This window comes from Diabrotica undecimpunctata, chromosome 4 (assembly GCF_040954645.1).
Source record: "Diabrotica undecimpunctata isolate CICGRU chromosome 4, icDiaUnde3, whole genome shotgun sequence".
In the NCBI taxonomy this organism is placed as follows: Eukaryota; Metazoa; Arthropoda; class Insecta; order Coleoptera; family Chrysomelidae; genus Diabrotica; species Diabrotica undecimpunctata.
In genome coordinates, this window is record NC_092806.1 from 38,984,427 (window position 1) to 39,001,456 (window position 17,030).

The window sequence follows — 17,030 nt, forward strand, 5'->3', positions numbered from 1 at the left end:
ATAGAATATGCATTGAAACACGCTAAAAGTGGAAAATCTCCCGGTCCTAATGAAATTTCCATCGATTTACTTAAAATTGTGGATATTGAGTCTATTAACTTACTCTTAGTTTCATTCAACACCATATATAGAACAGGAATATTACTTAAAGAATATCTCCAATCGACACGTATACTGCTTCCCAAAAAAGCCATTGCAAAGGAATGCAATGAATTTTCGCACCATAGCCTTAATGAGTCATGTCTTGTTTTAAAAAGTAATTCACAATAGAATACATAAGAGAATAGACGAAGACATAAGTAATACATAAATTAGATTTAGGAAAGGTTTGGGGACTTAAGATTCACTGTTTGCAGTGAGTGTTCTTTCGCAGAGATCCCTTGATATGAATCTAGGCGGCAACTAGAGAAGCATTTACCACTCTAAATTAAATGAATATTTATGTAATTTTTGTAATTTTTCACGTACCTGTTTTTCTTTTACATGTTTTAATTTTACCAAGGAACTAAATGATGATATTCTTGAAGCATAAGCGTGAAACATTGTTTAAGCGCTGATATGTCTAAGTATAACGTTTAATGGTACGTAAATATTAACTGATTTTGAACTACAGCCATCCAACTGGTTTTACTTTTCCACGCGGAAATCATTATCTCAGATTGATTAAACGATATCGATATCAGAATCATATTGTCAAAAATGTTTTGTTTAATTATATTAAACACATATAATTTTATGATTTGACATTATATAAATAGTTTGCTAACTAGATCTTTAAAATGTGTCGGTTTTTTCCGTTTAATGAGAAAATGGCTCATTGGAAAAAAGTACTATTCATTCGAATAGCTGATAGAGAATATCTAAGTAATTAGTTTGAAGTAGATCGTGATATTAAACCTTCTTCTTCTTCAAGTACCATAGTTTCAGTGTATAGGCGTTCATCTGCCATTTATTCATAATTGTGCCCCTCCTAGCAAGTTTTAGACTTTTAAATTCGACACCAAATTCTTATCTTCTCTTCTTCAAGTGCCATCTCCGCGGCGGAGGTCGGCAATCATCATAGCTATTCGGACTTTTGAGACGGCTGCTCTGAAAAGTTCATTTGATGTACATCCGTACCACTCTCTCAGGTTGCGCAGCCATGACATTCTACGCCTCCCTATGCTTCTCTTTCCTTGGATCTTTCCCTGCATAATCAGTTGGAGCAAGGTGTATTTCTCTCCACGTGTAATATGTCCGAGATATTCTAATTTTCTTGTTTTTACTGTATTTAAAACTTCCATTTCTTTGTTCATCCTTCACAGAACCTCTTTGTTTGGGCGTGTTCTGTCCATGATATTTTCAGAATTCTTCTGTACACCCACAGCTCAAATGATTCCAGTTTTTTCATTGATGTCGCATTCAAGGTCCAAGATTCCATTCCATAAAATAAAGTCGAAAAAACATAGCACCTCGCCAACCTAACTCTTAGTTCCAGTTTTAAATCCCTGGTACATAGAACTCTTCTCATTTTGTTGAAATTTGCTCTAGCCTTTTCTATTCTTATTTTGATCTCCTGATTGTAATCATTTGTGGAGTTAATCATTGTTCCCAGGTATATATTTGTCCACTTGTTCGACGTTGGTTCCGTTTATTAGAAGATTCTCGTTATTTCTTTGAGTTTTCGATATTCTCATAAATTTCGTCTTCTTGACATTCATTGTTAGACCATACTCTTTTCCATACTCTGCTATTCTGGTCACCAGTCTCTGAAGATCTTCAATGTTTTCGGCTAAGATCACAGTGTCGTCCGCATATCTAATGTTGTTAATGGGAACTCCATTTACCTTTATTCCAGCTGTTTCACCTTCAAGAGCTTTTTTCAGGACCTCTTCGGAGTAGGCATTAAAAAGAATTGGCGACAATACGCATCCCTGTCTTACTCCACATCTAATTTCAATTTCTTCTGAAAGCTGTTCGTTAACACGTACTTTTGCTCGCTGTTTATAGTATAAATTTGATATGATCCTGAGGTCGTTGTAGTCAATCTTCTTTGATTTCAGGACATTCATTAATTGTTTATGTCGTACTTTATCGAATGCTTTATTATAGTCAATAAAACATGCGTATATATCTTGATATATGAACAAATTCTTATACGTAGCAGCAATGAATGTTACTTTCTTTCTGTGCCTCTCTTCCTTCTATACTACCCATTAACATCAATCTAAATATCTCATATTTATCACCTCTCATTATATGTCACAAATAGAAAGCTTCTTCTTCTTCTTCATTTTAAGATTTAGGCTTCAAGCCTCTACCGCCCTTAGTCTTGTTATACCCTAAAAATTACCATCTGGAAAAACAAAGCAAAGAACAGATCAGAATAGAGAAAAATCCTGGAACAAGTTTAGACCCACAAAGGTTATTGAACTAGAGTCATTAGAGATTTGAACTCTAAAAATCGGACGAACAAGCTGAATTTTGCTAAGAATGTCAACTTTGGGACTCCAAAACAGATGAAAAAAAGTTTTCCTTTACTACCACCGGCTTCCTCCAAACCTCCCTCCCCGTAGGGAGGAAATCGATTTACCAAAAATCTATATGCCTTGAAAAAAAATATTTCAAACAAGTTGAACTGATTTCTCAGAAATAATGCTTGAAGCGATCGGCGATTTTCAATGTAAGTTACGCGAGCTAAATCAATTTTAAATAAAAGTTGTATTAACTCGGCAATAAAAATTTCATATTCTTTAATGGAGTATCCTATAGACAAAACCAAAATGCATTTTAAAGGTGAAAAATGCAGTTTTCGTATGCAGTTTTTGCATTTTGACGTCAATAAAATTAGTGTCTATAAAGTTGTTAAATAAATAACATTCCGCGATTTCTGCCATATTTAACGATTCAATCAATAAAATTTATCACTTCCATTGACCGGTCGTTGTGGAATTTTCATTGTTAGATGCTAATCTTCAAAAACCTTTAACATGAAATTTTGACTTTGACTTTTTGGCAAAAATATGAGATATTTGAAATATGCCTAACAAACGCTGAATGTAAACGTTTATATTACTTTCGCCAGAGTGGACCAATTACATGAAGATTATCACTCTGGTCGGTCAATTACAATGAAGTTTATTATTTACGACTGTATTGGCTCTCCGACGGAAGATTTTTAGAGACGTTTTATTTCTCACCTATACCAAACTTCGTTGAACTACGAGACTTCGTCACGAAGAACAGTTCCATATATCTTTTAATTGCTGGGATAAATACAAGGTGATACGACTTTGAGATTATCACCACAATCAGAAGTTTAGAAATTCGGCATTTGACTGTTCGACTGAGGCCTGAAGAGCCGAATCTCTGTTAACAATCGAAATGCCTTCTGTACATAGAGTACTAATAAACCTTTCATGTAAGATATATATAATTAAATGTAAGACATTTCGAACTGATAAAGTACTCTACATTGTCAGTAGCACCTTGTTAACAACAGAGCCCAACAGAACCTCTCGTCGATGTAAATCGAAAACATATTACTCAATTAAGCAGAGGATGGAACAAAAGAACTTTCGTTTATTCTCACGAGCGGCGACTGGAAATCATCCTGGAACTCCAGGCAATAAAGAAAATGCTCCAACACATAGAAGAATCCCACAACCCAGACTTGGCATCACTCCTATCGACGCTAATACAAGCTTTGACGGCACTAACCATAGTGTAACATATACCAATAGAAGTATGATCCCAAGAAAAACCAAAAATGGAACTTCCACAACCAAAATGGACCTCTTCGCCACCTACATACTTTAGCGACGACACTGAGAATCCATAAGAGTTCGTTAATGAAATAATAGACCACATGAGCAACCTACGTCCTAGAAAAATCTCTAATAGGACAGGTGGCTTAATGAGCACAGAGCCAATTCACGACTGGTCTGAATTACGAGACATTTTTCAACAGGCTGATTCATCATTTTGATAACACAACCAAACGATCATCACTACAATGTCCAAACTCTACGGACATTGGCTCTACAAGCCGACGAAAACATTCCACGGCGTACAGCTCTACAACCCAAACCATCCAAAGCTGTAAAGAATCCCAATCAGAACCAAGCTAGAGGATAGTTCGCACCGAAACAACCAAGAACATCTGATACTAGAGACGACTGGAGAAATAGAAATCAAGCTCAGAAACCAACTTCGAACCCACAGCCAGAACCCAAAAACCAGTGAAACGACTAGAGGGGTACCCACTAAGCCTCTCTCCAGGTGCGGTGCCCCAACTAAACCCAATTAATGCCACGATAGTTTTTAATCTGCCACGAATCGATGCGAACATCAATTCAAATAGAGTTCAGGTCCTCATCGATACCGGCGCATCGATGAACTACATCAACATTGACTGGTCCAGTCGGCAGAAGTGCACAAAAGGCGCAGAAATTTAGTGAAATTTGTAGTTTGAAGTTATGTAGTTTCGACGGATACCCAAGAAGATGAAACCAATCAAAATGAAACAGTGCCACGAAAACCTAAACCACCACCAATATTGGTTTACTGTGTAAGCAGTTTCCTAAGAAAAAAATATATAGAAATGGCTGAAGCTAAACAATACGAAACCAGAATCATGGCAAATAATATCATCATCATCATCATTGGTGCTACAGCCCTATAAAAGAGCCTCGACCTTCCCAAGTCTATTACGCCAGTCAGTTCTATCTATTGGCAACTGATGCCAGTTTGCTGCGCCTATTTGTCTACCATCCTCATCTACACCATCCCTCCATCTGAGTTTTGGCCTACCACCACTTCTACTTCCCACAGGTTGTGACATAAGGATTCTCCTAGGCGGGTTGTTCTGCTGTGATCTTGCCAGATGTCCTGCCCATCTTAGTCTTCCTATTTTTATAAAGGGTACTACGTCTTTACCACCAAATATATGTTTATATCTGTGATACATCTCGTAGTTGTACCTCCTTCTCTAAACACCATTTTCACAGGATCTTTCGTTCAAATATAAGCAGAAGATTTTCATCTGCCTTGAAAATGGTCCATGTCTCCGACCCATATGTCAACATTGGTTGTATAAGGGTTTTGTATATGGTATATATTGTATTGTTTTTTGGCTTAAGTTTCTGCTTCTCATATGTCTACTCAGTCCAAAATAGCATTTGTTTGCTAGGATTATTCTTCGCTTGATTTCTTCCGTCATGACGTTCTCCTTGGTGATCAGGGAGCCTAAGTATGTGAATTTGTCCACCACTTCAAAAGTAGAGTTATCAACCGTGAATTGGTGGCCGATGTTTCTGGCTTTATTGTTGGGTGTTGATGCCATTATCTTAGTTTTCTCCTCATTTACTTATTTCTCCTCCGCAGGCCCATAATTTTGGAGGCGTTTGACAAGGTGGTATACATTTCTTCTAGCTTGCGTGTTGTGCGGGCAACTAGGTCAACATCATCTGCATATGCCAAAATTTGGGATTATTTATTAAAAATGTTTCCTCTGTTGTCTATTTGGGCATCCCTGACCGCCTTTTCCAGAGCTATGTTGAAAAGGAGACACGCCAGCGCATCTCCCTGTCGCAGCCCAACATGCGTTTCAAATGCCTGTGATTGTTCGCCCTGTATTTCGACTTTGCAAACAACTTTACGCATTGTAGCCTTAACCAATCTTATCAGTTTATCGGGGATGTGGAATTCATCCACGGCTTCATACAATTTATTTCTTAGGACACTATCATAGGCCGATTTAAAATCTACGAAAAGATGCAAATAATACAGTTAAAATAAATTGTAGCGACCCAGAAATATACAGAAAATTATCAAAATATATGAGAGAGAACATTATTCATCAAACATCAACCAAAGGAGGATAGAACCTACAGAGTCGTAGTTCTGGTCTAGACGTAAGGATCGAAAAACGAGTTCTGCTTGTTGGTTGTGCCACAAACCGTACTTTTTAGAAAATCGAGCTCAATTATGTTATGTGTGTCAGAACCAAAGTTGAAGTGCCTGGCTAAGAGTAAGAAATAATTATCCTGTAACAACATTTATGTTTTATTTTAGTTTAAAGGGTTTTTAAGAGACAAGTTTTATTTCATTGGAATTTTGTTTAATTTTTTTGGTCATATCTCCATATTTTTAAAAAAGTGTCATAAAAGCACTAGTTTATGTTTTTTCACGTTTATCAGATCTAATGAGAAATGTTTTTGTAAATAAACATATTTTGAAAATAAGATATTGTTGTTTGTTGTTTTGTACTACATACCGCAGAAAAAATAAATACATAAAATTTATTACAAAAAAAAACAATTAGGGTTTTCGAGACCCCACTGTACAGTCTACGTTAATGAACGAACTGTGCTGTCTAGGTTTAAAATATTCTTCGTTTTTTTTTAAGAAATTAAAAGAAATGGTGTTTATTTACCTAGTTCTGTTTCAAATCTTAAACTAATAATATCATACTTTTCTATTTTAATCTCAAGGTCTTTTAGTAGACAGAAATAATGGGAAAGTATTGATCTCACTTACTTGACTGATATTTTCACATACAACCTGTTCAACCTCCGATTCAGTTGTATTAGCATAAGGTAGGAATAGACAACAAGAGCTACACCCACAACCACGCTTTTTCTTAACACTTTCTGTTTGTTGCACATTTATTTCGGGCATTTTACTTTCTTTTCTGCACTCGACGATATATTTCCACGATTGTTGGTTCACACAATGATAAAAATAGCTGCTGTAAAACCTATTAACCTCGATTTCGCCTGGAACCTAATAATTGTTAGTAATTCGTATGACTAAATCATTGTTTATTTGTATTGGGCGGGACACTATTGTTTGAATTATGTATGAGAAAGTGATGCACTTTGCACAAACATTACATGAAGGTTAATTTCAATATACTTGTCAATTCCAACTAAAACATATTTTTTTCTGATTACCAACTAACTTTATTCTAATTTATTTCATAACTCTACAAATATTTATACTGTGTAATTGGTATAAAGAGAGTGAAATTATTTGTGTCAGTAATGTTAAAATTTTACAGATCCGGATTTACTTATCTTTTTAAAGATAAACAAGGTCAATAAAAAATCAAGGTAAACAGTGTTATTGAACTGAAATAGATCTTTTCCTGTTTAGTTTTAAAGTTTGAATATATGAATAAGTACCTACATCAATTTTATTGGATAATAGGTTCTATTATACTCCTCAATCGTTAACGTCATTTATATATTTCCATTTCCTTAGTCTTTCGTCATTGTTGCAGGTTATTATGATATACTCGTACAATGAAGAATTGGAATGATTATACATCTAGCCGGAATTATTTTTGTGTGCGGTTATTTCACGGCTTTTCCAAAAGTTCAAAAATGTAGCTATCGCATTCTTGGCAGCAAATGTGACAGAAGGAAATGACAAAATGATAAAAGTCACATCGTATATAATATCATAAGAGAGAAAATCTTCCGTCAGTCGAGTGATTTTGTCAAAATTTCATAAGCGAAAATTGCCAAAAGGCAACAAACTTGAATAAAACCAGAAGAAAATTTTGCCGGTAAATAATTTTCTCTCGAATGATATTCGACAAGACTATTTCACGAGACAATTAATGCACCATATCAACGAAACATAATCTTTATATATTTGTTAACAATATTAAATATACAATTAATATAAGCTATAGTAGTCTGCCCGTTCTTTTCTACCAAAGCATGATTTTGTGTATTATTGACCTGCAGCATTTGGGAACTCGAAGGTCCAGCTTCATTTGTTGTTCTGAGATTTTCGATCAACTTCTGATGGTGACTGGTGGAATCCAGCTGCAGATATGGTTTTAGAGAGCTTGCATTTGAGTGACCCGTTAATTTAATTAACTCCTGTTCAGAAACACCTTGCTTGAACAAGGCTGACACAGCTGAAGATCGATGAGAATGGTTTGTTATTTTATGTTTTTTGTGTCTATTCCAATTTTTTCAGCTGACATTTTTGTCCACTTAGATACGGTTGGTTGTAAACTGATTTTGTTTATAACCCTGTAATTTTCAAAATAGTATATTTCCCTTTGTTCATAACTGTACTCCACCCTGTATGCCAAGACGCCCTATTCATTCCATCAATAAACTCTAACGGTACTTACTAAACCCCGTTAAAAATTACCTGTTCCCGACATCGGCGACCGACGGTCCCAAGAAAAACCCTCGTCTGTCTGTTAGAAACTCTCGCGGAAAAAACATGGTGCTTTAATAACAAAATTTGTGATTTGATTCTCAGAGCGTGTCTCTCTCTCAAGTGTTTAGCAATAAGAAAATTTGTCTCCGCGATTGTGAAACTAATAATTTTGTGTAACCACGTATATTGTCACATATAGTACCCACCTGGTTGTGTTACCTATAATACGTAGAGAAATAAAAGTTAGTTGTAATTTACTAGTATTCTTTACGTACCATAGACAATTAAAATAATACAGTCCACTTAAAAACCCAGAGAATACCGGCGGTATAAGTTAGTAGAAGATTGAAAGCACGTAATAATTCCACCTTAAACGCCGGTATTTTCTCCAACGGTGTTGATTCCAAGTGGACAGTTTTTGAATCAAGATCCATTCTTCCAATTGGGGTGAACGGTAAGAAAGAGTCTGTCTGATAGAATCTTCGGTCCCCTTTTTTCCATTATGTTCAAAAATAATCTGAGCATAAGTTTTCGTTTGAATTGAAGATGAATTTCTTAGCAACCATCTGTTGCTTACCAAATTTTTGAACCGCCTTGATTTGTTTTGGAAAAAATGCTGTTTTATTCAATTCGGCCCGTAAATTCTCCCATAACATAAAATTTTTCTGAAAAAACTTTTTCTGTGCTCCATCGAGGGTTTCCTCGTCGTAGCTTTGGATGATTTTTAAAAGTTCTTCGGTGGATAATGCTTTTGATCTGAGTTTTCTTTTTTCTTGAACACTTTGAAGCTGCCTCCGCTTGGTATCTCCTGCCAATCTTGCAAATTTGAAAGATATGCCTGTGGAAGCGTCGATTTTTATGCCGTACTTTATGCCGTAAAATATTTTTCTGGTACCATTTTTGCTGTAGTATTCCTCATTGACTTTACAGACGACTCTTTCTAGTCTTCGCCATTGCCCTTTTTCATGTTAAAGCCATAATCCTCGAGAATTTTCGCTAGTTCCGTTATGGTAGTACATCTTTCAAGCGTAAAATTTCTCACCCGTAGGAACTCCGAAAATTTTGTCCAAATGGAGCTTCTGGACCTCTACGTGTTCAGTGGGACATTTTCCGAAACCAATTTTTTTATTTCTTCACCTGACTGGCATACAAATCTTGATGTTTCGTCTGGATTTATTATATCTGTCCAAAATTGATTATGTCTCAATGACATTTGTCAAACTGACAACAATACAATTACCAGACATCTTCGTGACGGCTTTGTCAAAATTTTGTCGCTGAGAAATCACGGGCAGGAAGGAGTTTTACCAGTAGGAAACCACAAACGTGGCGTTACTTTGACGTTTTATCAGTTAAAAACAGTGTAGTGAAATAGTCTCTATAATATTGTAATACATTTGAAGTAAACAAATAACAACGTAATTTTGTCAAAAACCATTTTACCGTGAAAAAAAAATAAAATATACATGGAAAGTTATCAATATTGGGACACAGGCTAGAATCAGGATATTCAGACGAAAATATTCCTATTAGACCAAACATGCCTTAACAAAATTTTGCTGTGGAAAAAAATACAGAGTGTTGAACATTTTTTTTGGTTTTTAAAAATAATGTCAATGTGTAGGGGAGAGTAGTACATAATGAGACAAAAAATATATTTTTATTTCTGGCATAAGCATTTTTTAATTTGTCTACAAACTGAGTTAACCAATCATCAATATGATTCCTTGCTCAATATAATCTGAAATAAATATTATGAGCGAAGAAACAAAATCTATCAAAGTTTTATATTATATCGCGTATTACGTACACTGTGTAAAGTATTTTTCACCTAAGAAGACCGATTTGCAATTAAATGCTGGTGACTTTATTACTAGCGGACCAGATAAGCGGCGATATATTTTACGGTGGCCTTTATGAATAACATTTTACTGCTCTGTTGTTTCAATCGGCACTGTTCAACAAGTTATCGTTTATTTGTTTTAATATTTTATTGCAATAGTACGAGTACGGAATATTTATTTCAACAGTGAATTTATTACATGTTAATTTTTTTTTAATTTCTTCTGACGTATCGTATAATGAAGGTTTACCCAATAATCAAAGTTATGCCTTTACAAGAACATATTATTTGAAAAATAAGGAGTACCATGTGTCATAATAATTGTAATCTCCTTTATACACACTTTAAAAATTTGTTTAGTAATGTATTTCTTAAATCCACACAATCATTGAATAATGATTCATGCTATTTAAAAATATCTTTCTGTTATCGACAAAGTAGATCAAATTCAAACTTGTCATCATATTACACTTCTGTTTATCGTTAAAAATTAATTGATGGTCGTGGGTTGTATTGGTATTATTTAATAATTTAGCAAAATACATAATCAGCAAAAATCTTATTTAAAACATACGAACGGTTTTTGCAATCACAATTAATGCAGTATTTATGCTTGTTTAGCATTGGCTGTTAAATAATTTGTATTCGATTTTTTCATCTGTTGTACAACCCTCGTCCTTTTTAGGGCATAGTAGTTGTATATAAGTACCTATTTTTTATAGTAGTGTAGTGAAGCGGTACTTTAAAGTAAAATGGGTAATTTGGAAGAAAATAAAATACACGAAACGTAGAGTATTATCTCCAGAAGAACGACGTTTAGTTCTGAAAGTCGAAAGTTATTTCAATTTCGAAAAAAATAATATGGGTCCATTGAGATCTGTTATGGCAGTTCAGAAACGCACATGCGATGCTTGCGGTATCTCAGAGAGGACATTCTGAAGTATTAATAACATGAGTAAGGATGAAATAAATAAAGTAAGCAAGAGAAATCGTCGACATACAAAAACTTTAGATTTGCACCAGTCAATAAAATGAAACTTGCAATTTAAAATATTTTATATAATATGTATAAAGCCAAAGAATATGTAACAATTAGTGCTGTGTAACAAAAAATAAAAGACAAGGAACTGTGTGATATTAGTTTAACAATTTTGTGGAGAGTGCTGAAACATTTACGTTTTCGATATAAAAAGCCAAATAATAGACAAGTATTGTGTGAACTCTCTAATGTTGTTTCAAAACGGTGGCATTTTTTAAGAAAATACATGAACAATAAAACGTCTGATAGTCCGAGGAGAGTTGTATTTTTATATGAAACTTGGACTTTCGCTAAGGGAAATATGTCAAAATCATCCTGGCAAGATGGCACCACAAAATGTTATTCTTCTAGTCGTTCCGGTAATGGTAAACGCTACATTATACTTCATGCTGGAAACGATGAGGGTTTTATTCCTGACGCTAGTTTAATTTTTTCGTCCACAAAGAATACAGGTGATTACCATGGAAGTATGGATGCAAATATTTTTGAAGAATGGTTTGAAGAAAATTTGTTAAAAAAAATGGAGCGACCATCCATAATAGTGTTGGATAATGCATCCTACCACTCAAGAGTAGAAGAGAGATTTCCTTCAAGCAGCTGGACAAAAGAAGAAATAAAGTTGTGGTTGACAGGAAAGAAAATTTATCACAGTGACATATTTTTAAAAGTCGATTTACTTCAAAGGTGTGGAGAGCACAAAATTTTAAAGAAATTTGTTACTGACCAAATGGCTCTTATATATGACCATGAAGTTCTTCGACTTCCGCCCTACCATTGCCCCTATAATACAATTGAGTTAGTTTGGGGTATAGCCAAACATTTTTACGGTAAACATGCATCCAAAACAACAGATGGCGCTAGCGTTGTTAGTTTATGGAAAGAATTGCTAGAACAAATAAAGGCAGAACAATGGCAAAATTGTATTCGACATACGGAAGACATAATCGTTCAGTATTTTCAAACCGAGCGAGTTATAGATGAGGTCCGGCCTCTAATTATTCGGATAGACAATTCAGATAGTGACGACTCTGATAGTGAAATATCAGATAGTGAATAGGATAAATCGTTTGCTAAAAAGAAGTAACAAAAAAGTGTTTCAGGAATTCAATTCGGACTTTGTGGTCTGTTTTAGTTAAACGATAAAGTACCTTCGGTCTAATTACTGGGCTGCATACTCTCAATAGCTTTTGTATTAATTACTGGACTACACGTGTTTAAACCTTTTGCTTTGCTGAAAACTCAGAAGTGATTTAGTGCCAATTTGTTTCAAGGTTATATTTAATACAGTGTCTGTAGAAAGTAAAGTCTTGGATGTATTTTATTCAAATTTGGACATACCAGCAACTTGGCAAGTATTTTCCAATTTTACTGCATGCAAAACCATTCGTATAATTTTCACTCTACGCAAAATAGAGACTTATAGAGACCTTGATGTACATTTGATGTCGACAAATAATTTCGAGTATTCGAAATATTCCGTCCCACTTCTTTTAACACGCCCTGTATCATTTTATTTGCCTTTGATACAGTAAAATCCAATATTATTACTGAATATAAAATACAGGAAATTAAATATTATTACTTTTCAAGCGATCGGAAATAAATATTAACGCCCCACTGTTTGAGGCCCACTGATTCACTGATCATATCTTAATTGCATATCGGCCGTCATAGGGTAAAAGGACTTGATCAAGAAAACTGTTATTAGATAGAACAATATTTTCAATATGAATGCCTTGGTAGGAAATGATATTTAAAAATAGCCGACAACTTCAAACGAAATGTTTGTCATACGTTCTATTATATACAAATGTTATAAATAAACTAATTATTCTACTAATGTGCTAATTAGCCATAAATAAAATTATCATTTATAAATATATAACATTTTATAATATTCTTATAATTTTATTAACTTTTAAACTGCTGAATAATTTAATTTTTCTCTTAGATTTTCTAAAAATATAATTTTGTTATGTATGCTGATTCTATTGATTATTTTATCATACTTATTCACGTTTGGTAATGACTTCGCATCAACTAACTTTACATTATATAAATAACTTAAATAAAAATCACTAAGCTGAAAGAATATTTTATATCATTCTCACAGAAGACAACAATTTTTGGTTTTGCTCTTTTAGATTTGACAGCAAACACAATGGAGATGGACTAAGGCTCGATGAGCAATGAAGAAACGTTTCTGGTTTTTATTCTAATAATGGTTCAAATGCAATAGATATGAATCAAAGCTTCAAACAATTTATTTAACAGAAAATTATATAAGCCGTTGGTGAGAAAAATTTACGCAAGCATAGAAATTAAAGCAATAACATCATTTAACATCAGAGTTCTTTAAAACATATCGCTCAACATAATATCAAAGAATATAGACGCATATGCGTCTAAGTATATTCTTTGGTAATATAAACCAGTGGTTCTCAAACTTTTTTAGTCGCGGCACCCTTGTAGGGCTAAAAATATTTCGAGACACACCAACCCTTGAAGCGATTTGGGAAACGACAAAAAATAAAAAAAATACAATTCTGAGACTCATTTGATTTCAATATAAACTTTATTTCAGATCAATAAAATACAGTACATTTGATATTCAAATATCCTTACTTAATGTGATGAATGAAACTGTTTCGATGATGTTTTCATTATATCCTTTATAATTATGCGAATCTTTGTAAGTTTGACGCTCAAATCCCTTGATGCTTGAAGTTTGCTTCTGTATTTGTTTTTAATGTAAGCATATGCGGAGAAAGAACACTCACAGAGATAAGTCGATGTGAAACACACAAGTTTTTTCACTGCAACCTTGCCAACAACATTATTTTCTGAATATACCTGCATCCAGAACTCTTCTTGGCTTCCTTCACGGTATTTGAGTTTTAAACTGCTGTCTTCGCTGATCTCAAGTAGATTTTGAAAAACTTCATTTGTCATTCCGACAGGTTTATTTTTTGGGTCGCACGAAAACGGGCCCGTCATCCAGCTATATCATCTCTTACCAGGACCATTGACCATTTTTGTCATTGTTTTAATTTTTTCTGATTAGTGGTGGTATTATACAGGGTGAGTCATAAATATTGGGACATAGACTAAAGACAGGTTATTTGGACCAAATATGGCTATTGAGCCAAATATGCCTTAATAAAATGTTGCTGAGAAAAAAGATACAGAGTGTTAAAGTTAAGTTTTGTTTTTCGTTTTTTGCTAATAGTTTCCCTGTATATTTATAAATTGCTATCAAAATTGGCACAGAGGCATAATCTTAGACAAGAAATAGTATTTTATTTACAATTTTACGTTTTGTCATAGAGGGCGCCACGTGGATCATTCCTAATGATCAAATTGAGTCTAAACTTTTTCTGATAAAACTTTTTAGTAATTTTTATTAGAAAATATGACGTAAACATCATTTTTACTAAAAATCGGGGTGGTCGACCGAAACAAATCACACCTAATCAAGAAGATGAACTTTTGGTTCGAGTAGATGAAAATCCTGAAATAAGTTCACGACATCTATCAGCAGCAACAGGAGTAAGTCAGTCGTTTATTGTTAGAATTCTAAAAAAAGAGAACTTCCATCCTTATCACTTCACTCCTGTTCAAAATTTACTTCCAACAGATCTTCCACGACGGTTACAGTTTTGCCAACGTATTCTGAATAAACATCGCAATGACAGACACTTTATTAAGAATATTATGTTCACCGACGAAGCAACTTTTACCAGATGAGGGGTTTTTAATTGGCGAAATAGTCATTATTGGGAAGAAGAAAACCCGCATGCTATTAAAGCTAGACATTTTCAGCACGAGTTTAAATTGAATATTTGGTGTGGCATTATAGGCGACCAACTACTAGGGCCTTATGTTCTTCCTCCGAATTTAAATGTAGATTCTTATTTATTCTTTTTGGAAAAACTCTTAGTGATATTTTAGATGATCTGTCGCTGGATGTAAGAAGAAAAATGTGGTTTATGCAGGATGGAGCGCCACCTCATTTTTCATTAGCTGTTAGAAATCATCTTAATGACGTATTTCCTCAACGATGGATTGGCAGAGGCAGTGATTTTCAATGGCCACCAAGAAGTCCTGAGTACAACCCGCTAGATTTTTATTTTTGGGGACATATGAAGTCCTTAGTTTATGCCAATGAAATTAATACACGAGACGAACTTTGGAGATACATTCAAAATGCAGCTAATCTTATAAGGGGACAGAATAATATTTTTTTTAACGTCCGAAAATCCTTTATAAAAAGAATTAGAAAAGGCATAGAAATCGGAGGAGACCATGTAGAACATTTAGTTTGAGTTTTTGTGAGTTCTTTTAAGTTAAAGTGTGTTTAGTCTTGATTTATCGTCAAAACGGAAACCTTACGTTAGTTGCAACTTTGTTTATTAGTTTGGTATTTGATAGTGGAATTGTAAATAAAATACTATTTCTTGTCTAAGATTATGCCTCTGTGCCAATTTTGATAGCAATTTATAAATATACAGGGAAACTATTAGCAAAAAACGAAAAACAAAAATTAACTTTAACACCCTGTATCTTTTTTCTCAGCAACATTTTATTAAGGCATATTTGGCTCAATAGCCATATTTTGGTCCAAATAACCTGTCCTTAGTCTATGTCCCAATAGTTATGACTCACCCTGTATAGTTTGACCTTTGTGCGGTCCTTGTAACCTAGTTTTGCACATATTTATTACTGTTCTCAGGTATTTGTAACGTTTGTTTTCCTTATTTTTTGTTGATCTATCACCACTTCGATTTGGTCATCCGTGTCTTTTTACTTGTTATTTTCATTACCTGCGTCTTCTCTTTATTTACATTTAGGTTGTATTTTTTTTGCTTTCGAGTTCCATTTTTCTAAATTCTTTTCAGTTTTCCTGCTGTTTCGGCGAATAATACTATGCCATCTGCAAATAAGCATATATCTTTATTTATCATTTGCATTCTATTCCATCCTACATAGTATTTTTTAAAGGTTTTCTTACATTCTTTCACTATCTCATCTATTATATTTATAAAAAGTACTGGGCTTAAACAACCTCCTTCTCTAACTCCTTGCGTTGTTTCAATTGGTTGCGATTGCACATTTTGTGTTCTTATTGTATTTATTGTTTTCCTGTGTATACTTTTTGTTATTTCTATCAGATCTTCGCTTATTTGTTTCTGTTTCAGGCTCTAACATTAAGTTTTCCTTTCGATTGAATCAAATGCTTTTTCCATGTCCATAAAACTTACGTATACTTTATTTTTCTTTAAGACTTTCTCTATTATCTGAAGCATAGTCTTGTGTGGTGTCTTTTTCTGAATCCGCTTTGTACGTCCTCTAGTTTATGGTCTATTTCTATTCTGATCTTTCTATTACAATTTCGTATAGTTCTGCTGCTACACATAGTCGGGATACGCTTCTATAATTCTGGCAGTCTCTTGTGTTTCACTTTTTGTGCGCTGGTACAATTATTGCATTTGACTATTCACTCGGCAGTATTTTTTTCCTCCATCGTAGATTTAGGAGTATAATAATATTTTCTTGGCTTTTTCTCCTATATATTTCGACATTTCTGGACTAACTTTATTGCTCCCAGGGGCTTTCCCAGTCTTTATCTATCCTGTTGCTTCCTTTAGTTCTTCTTTCTATATATATCTTCCTTTAGTTCTCCGTGTTTTTTCTGATGCCTAACCCAAAATAGTCGCAAATTCGTGAAATGTACCATAGTATCAGGTTGTGTTATGCCTTTATAGAAATAAATGGTTTCCAAGTGTTTTTTTTTGTGCATACACAAATAGGGCGATGGAAAATTAAATAAAAAAAAAAACAAATATTATATGTTCTTTTTAATTTTATAAAAGTCTGTATAATGAAATACTAATATATCAATTTCTAAGGCATCTACCAGGTCACAGATATTTAACATAAAATTCAGATGAATTAATAATAACACAACAAAGATATTAAAAC

General features: G+C 33.9%; 1 protein-coding gene across 2 annotated transcripts in view; it reads right to left on the reverse strand.

Annotated features, from left to right (window-relative positions):
* The window catches only part of LOC140439452 (galectin-8-like), a 138,160-nt gene extending 131,219 nt beyond the window's left edge, over window positions 1-6,941 (reverse strand). Inside the window, exon 1 of one of the 2 annotated variants that reach the window (XM_072529366.1) lies at window positions 6,520-6,941. In XM_072529366.1, the coding sequence (XP_072385467.1) occupies window positions 6,520-6,660 (141 nt within the window). In that variant the 5' untranslated portion in view covers window positions 6,661-6,941. Of the gene's footprint in view, window positions 1-468; window positions 620-6,519 lie in introns of those variants that run through there. The other variant, XM_072529367.1, reaches the window with a different exon arrangement.
* Between the last annotated feature and the right edge of the window lie 10,089 nt (window positions 6,942-17,030).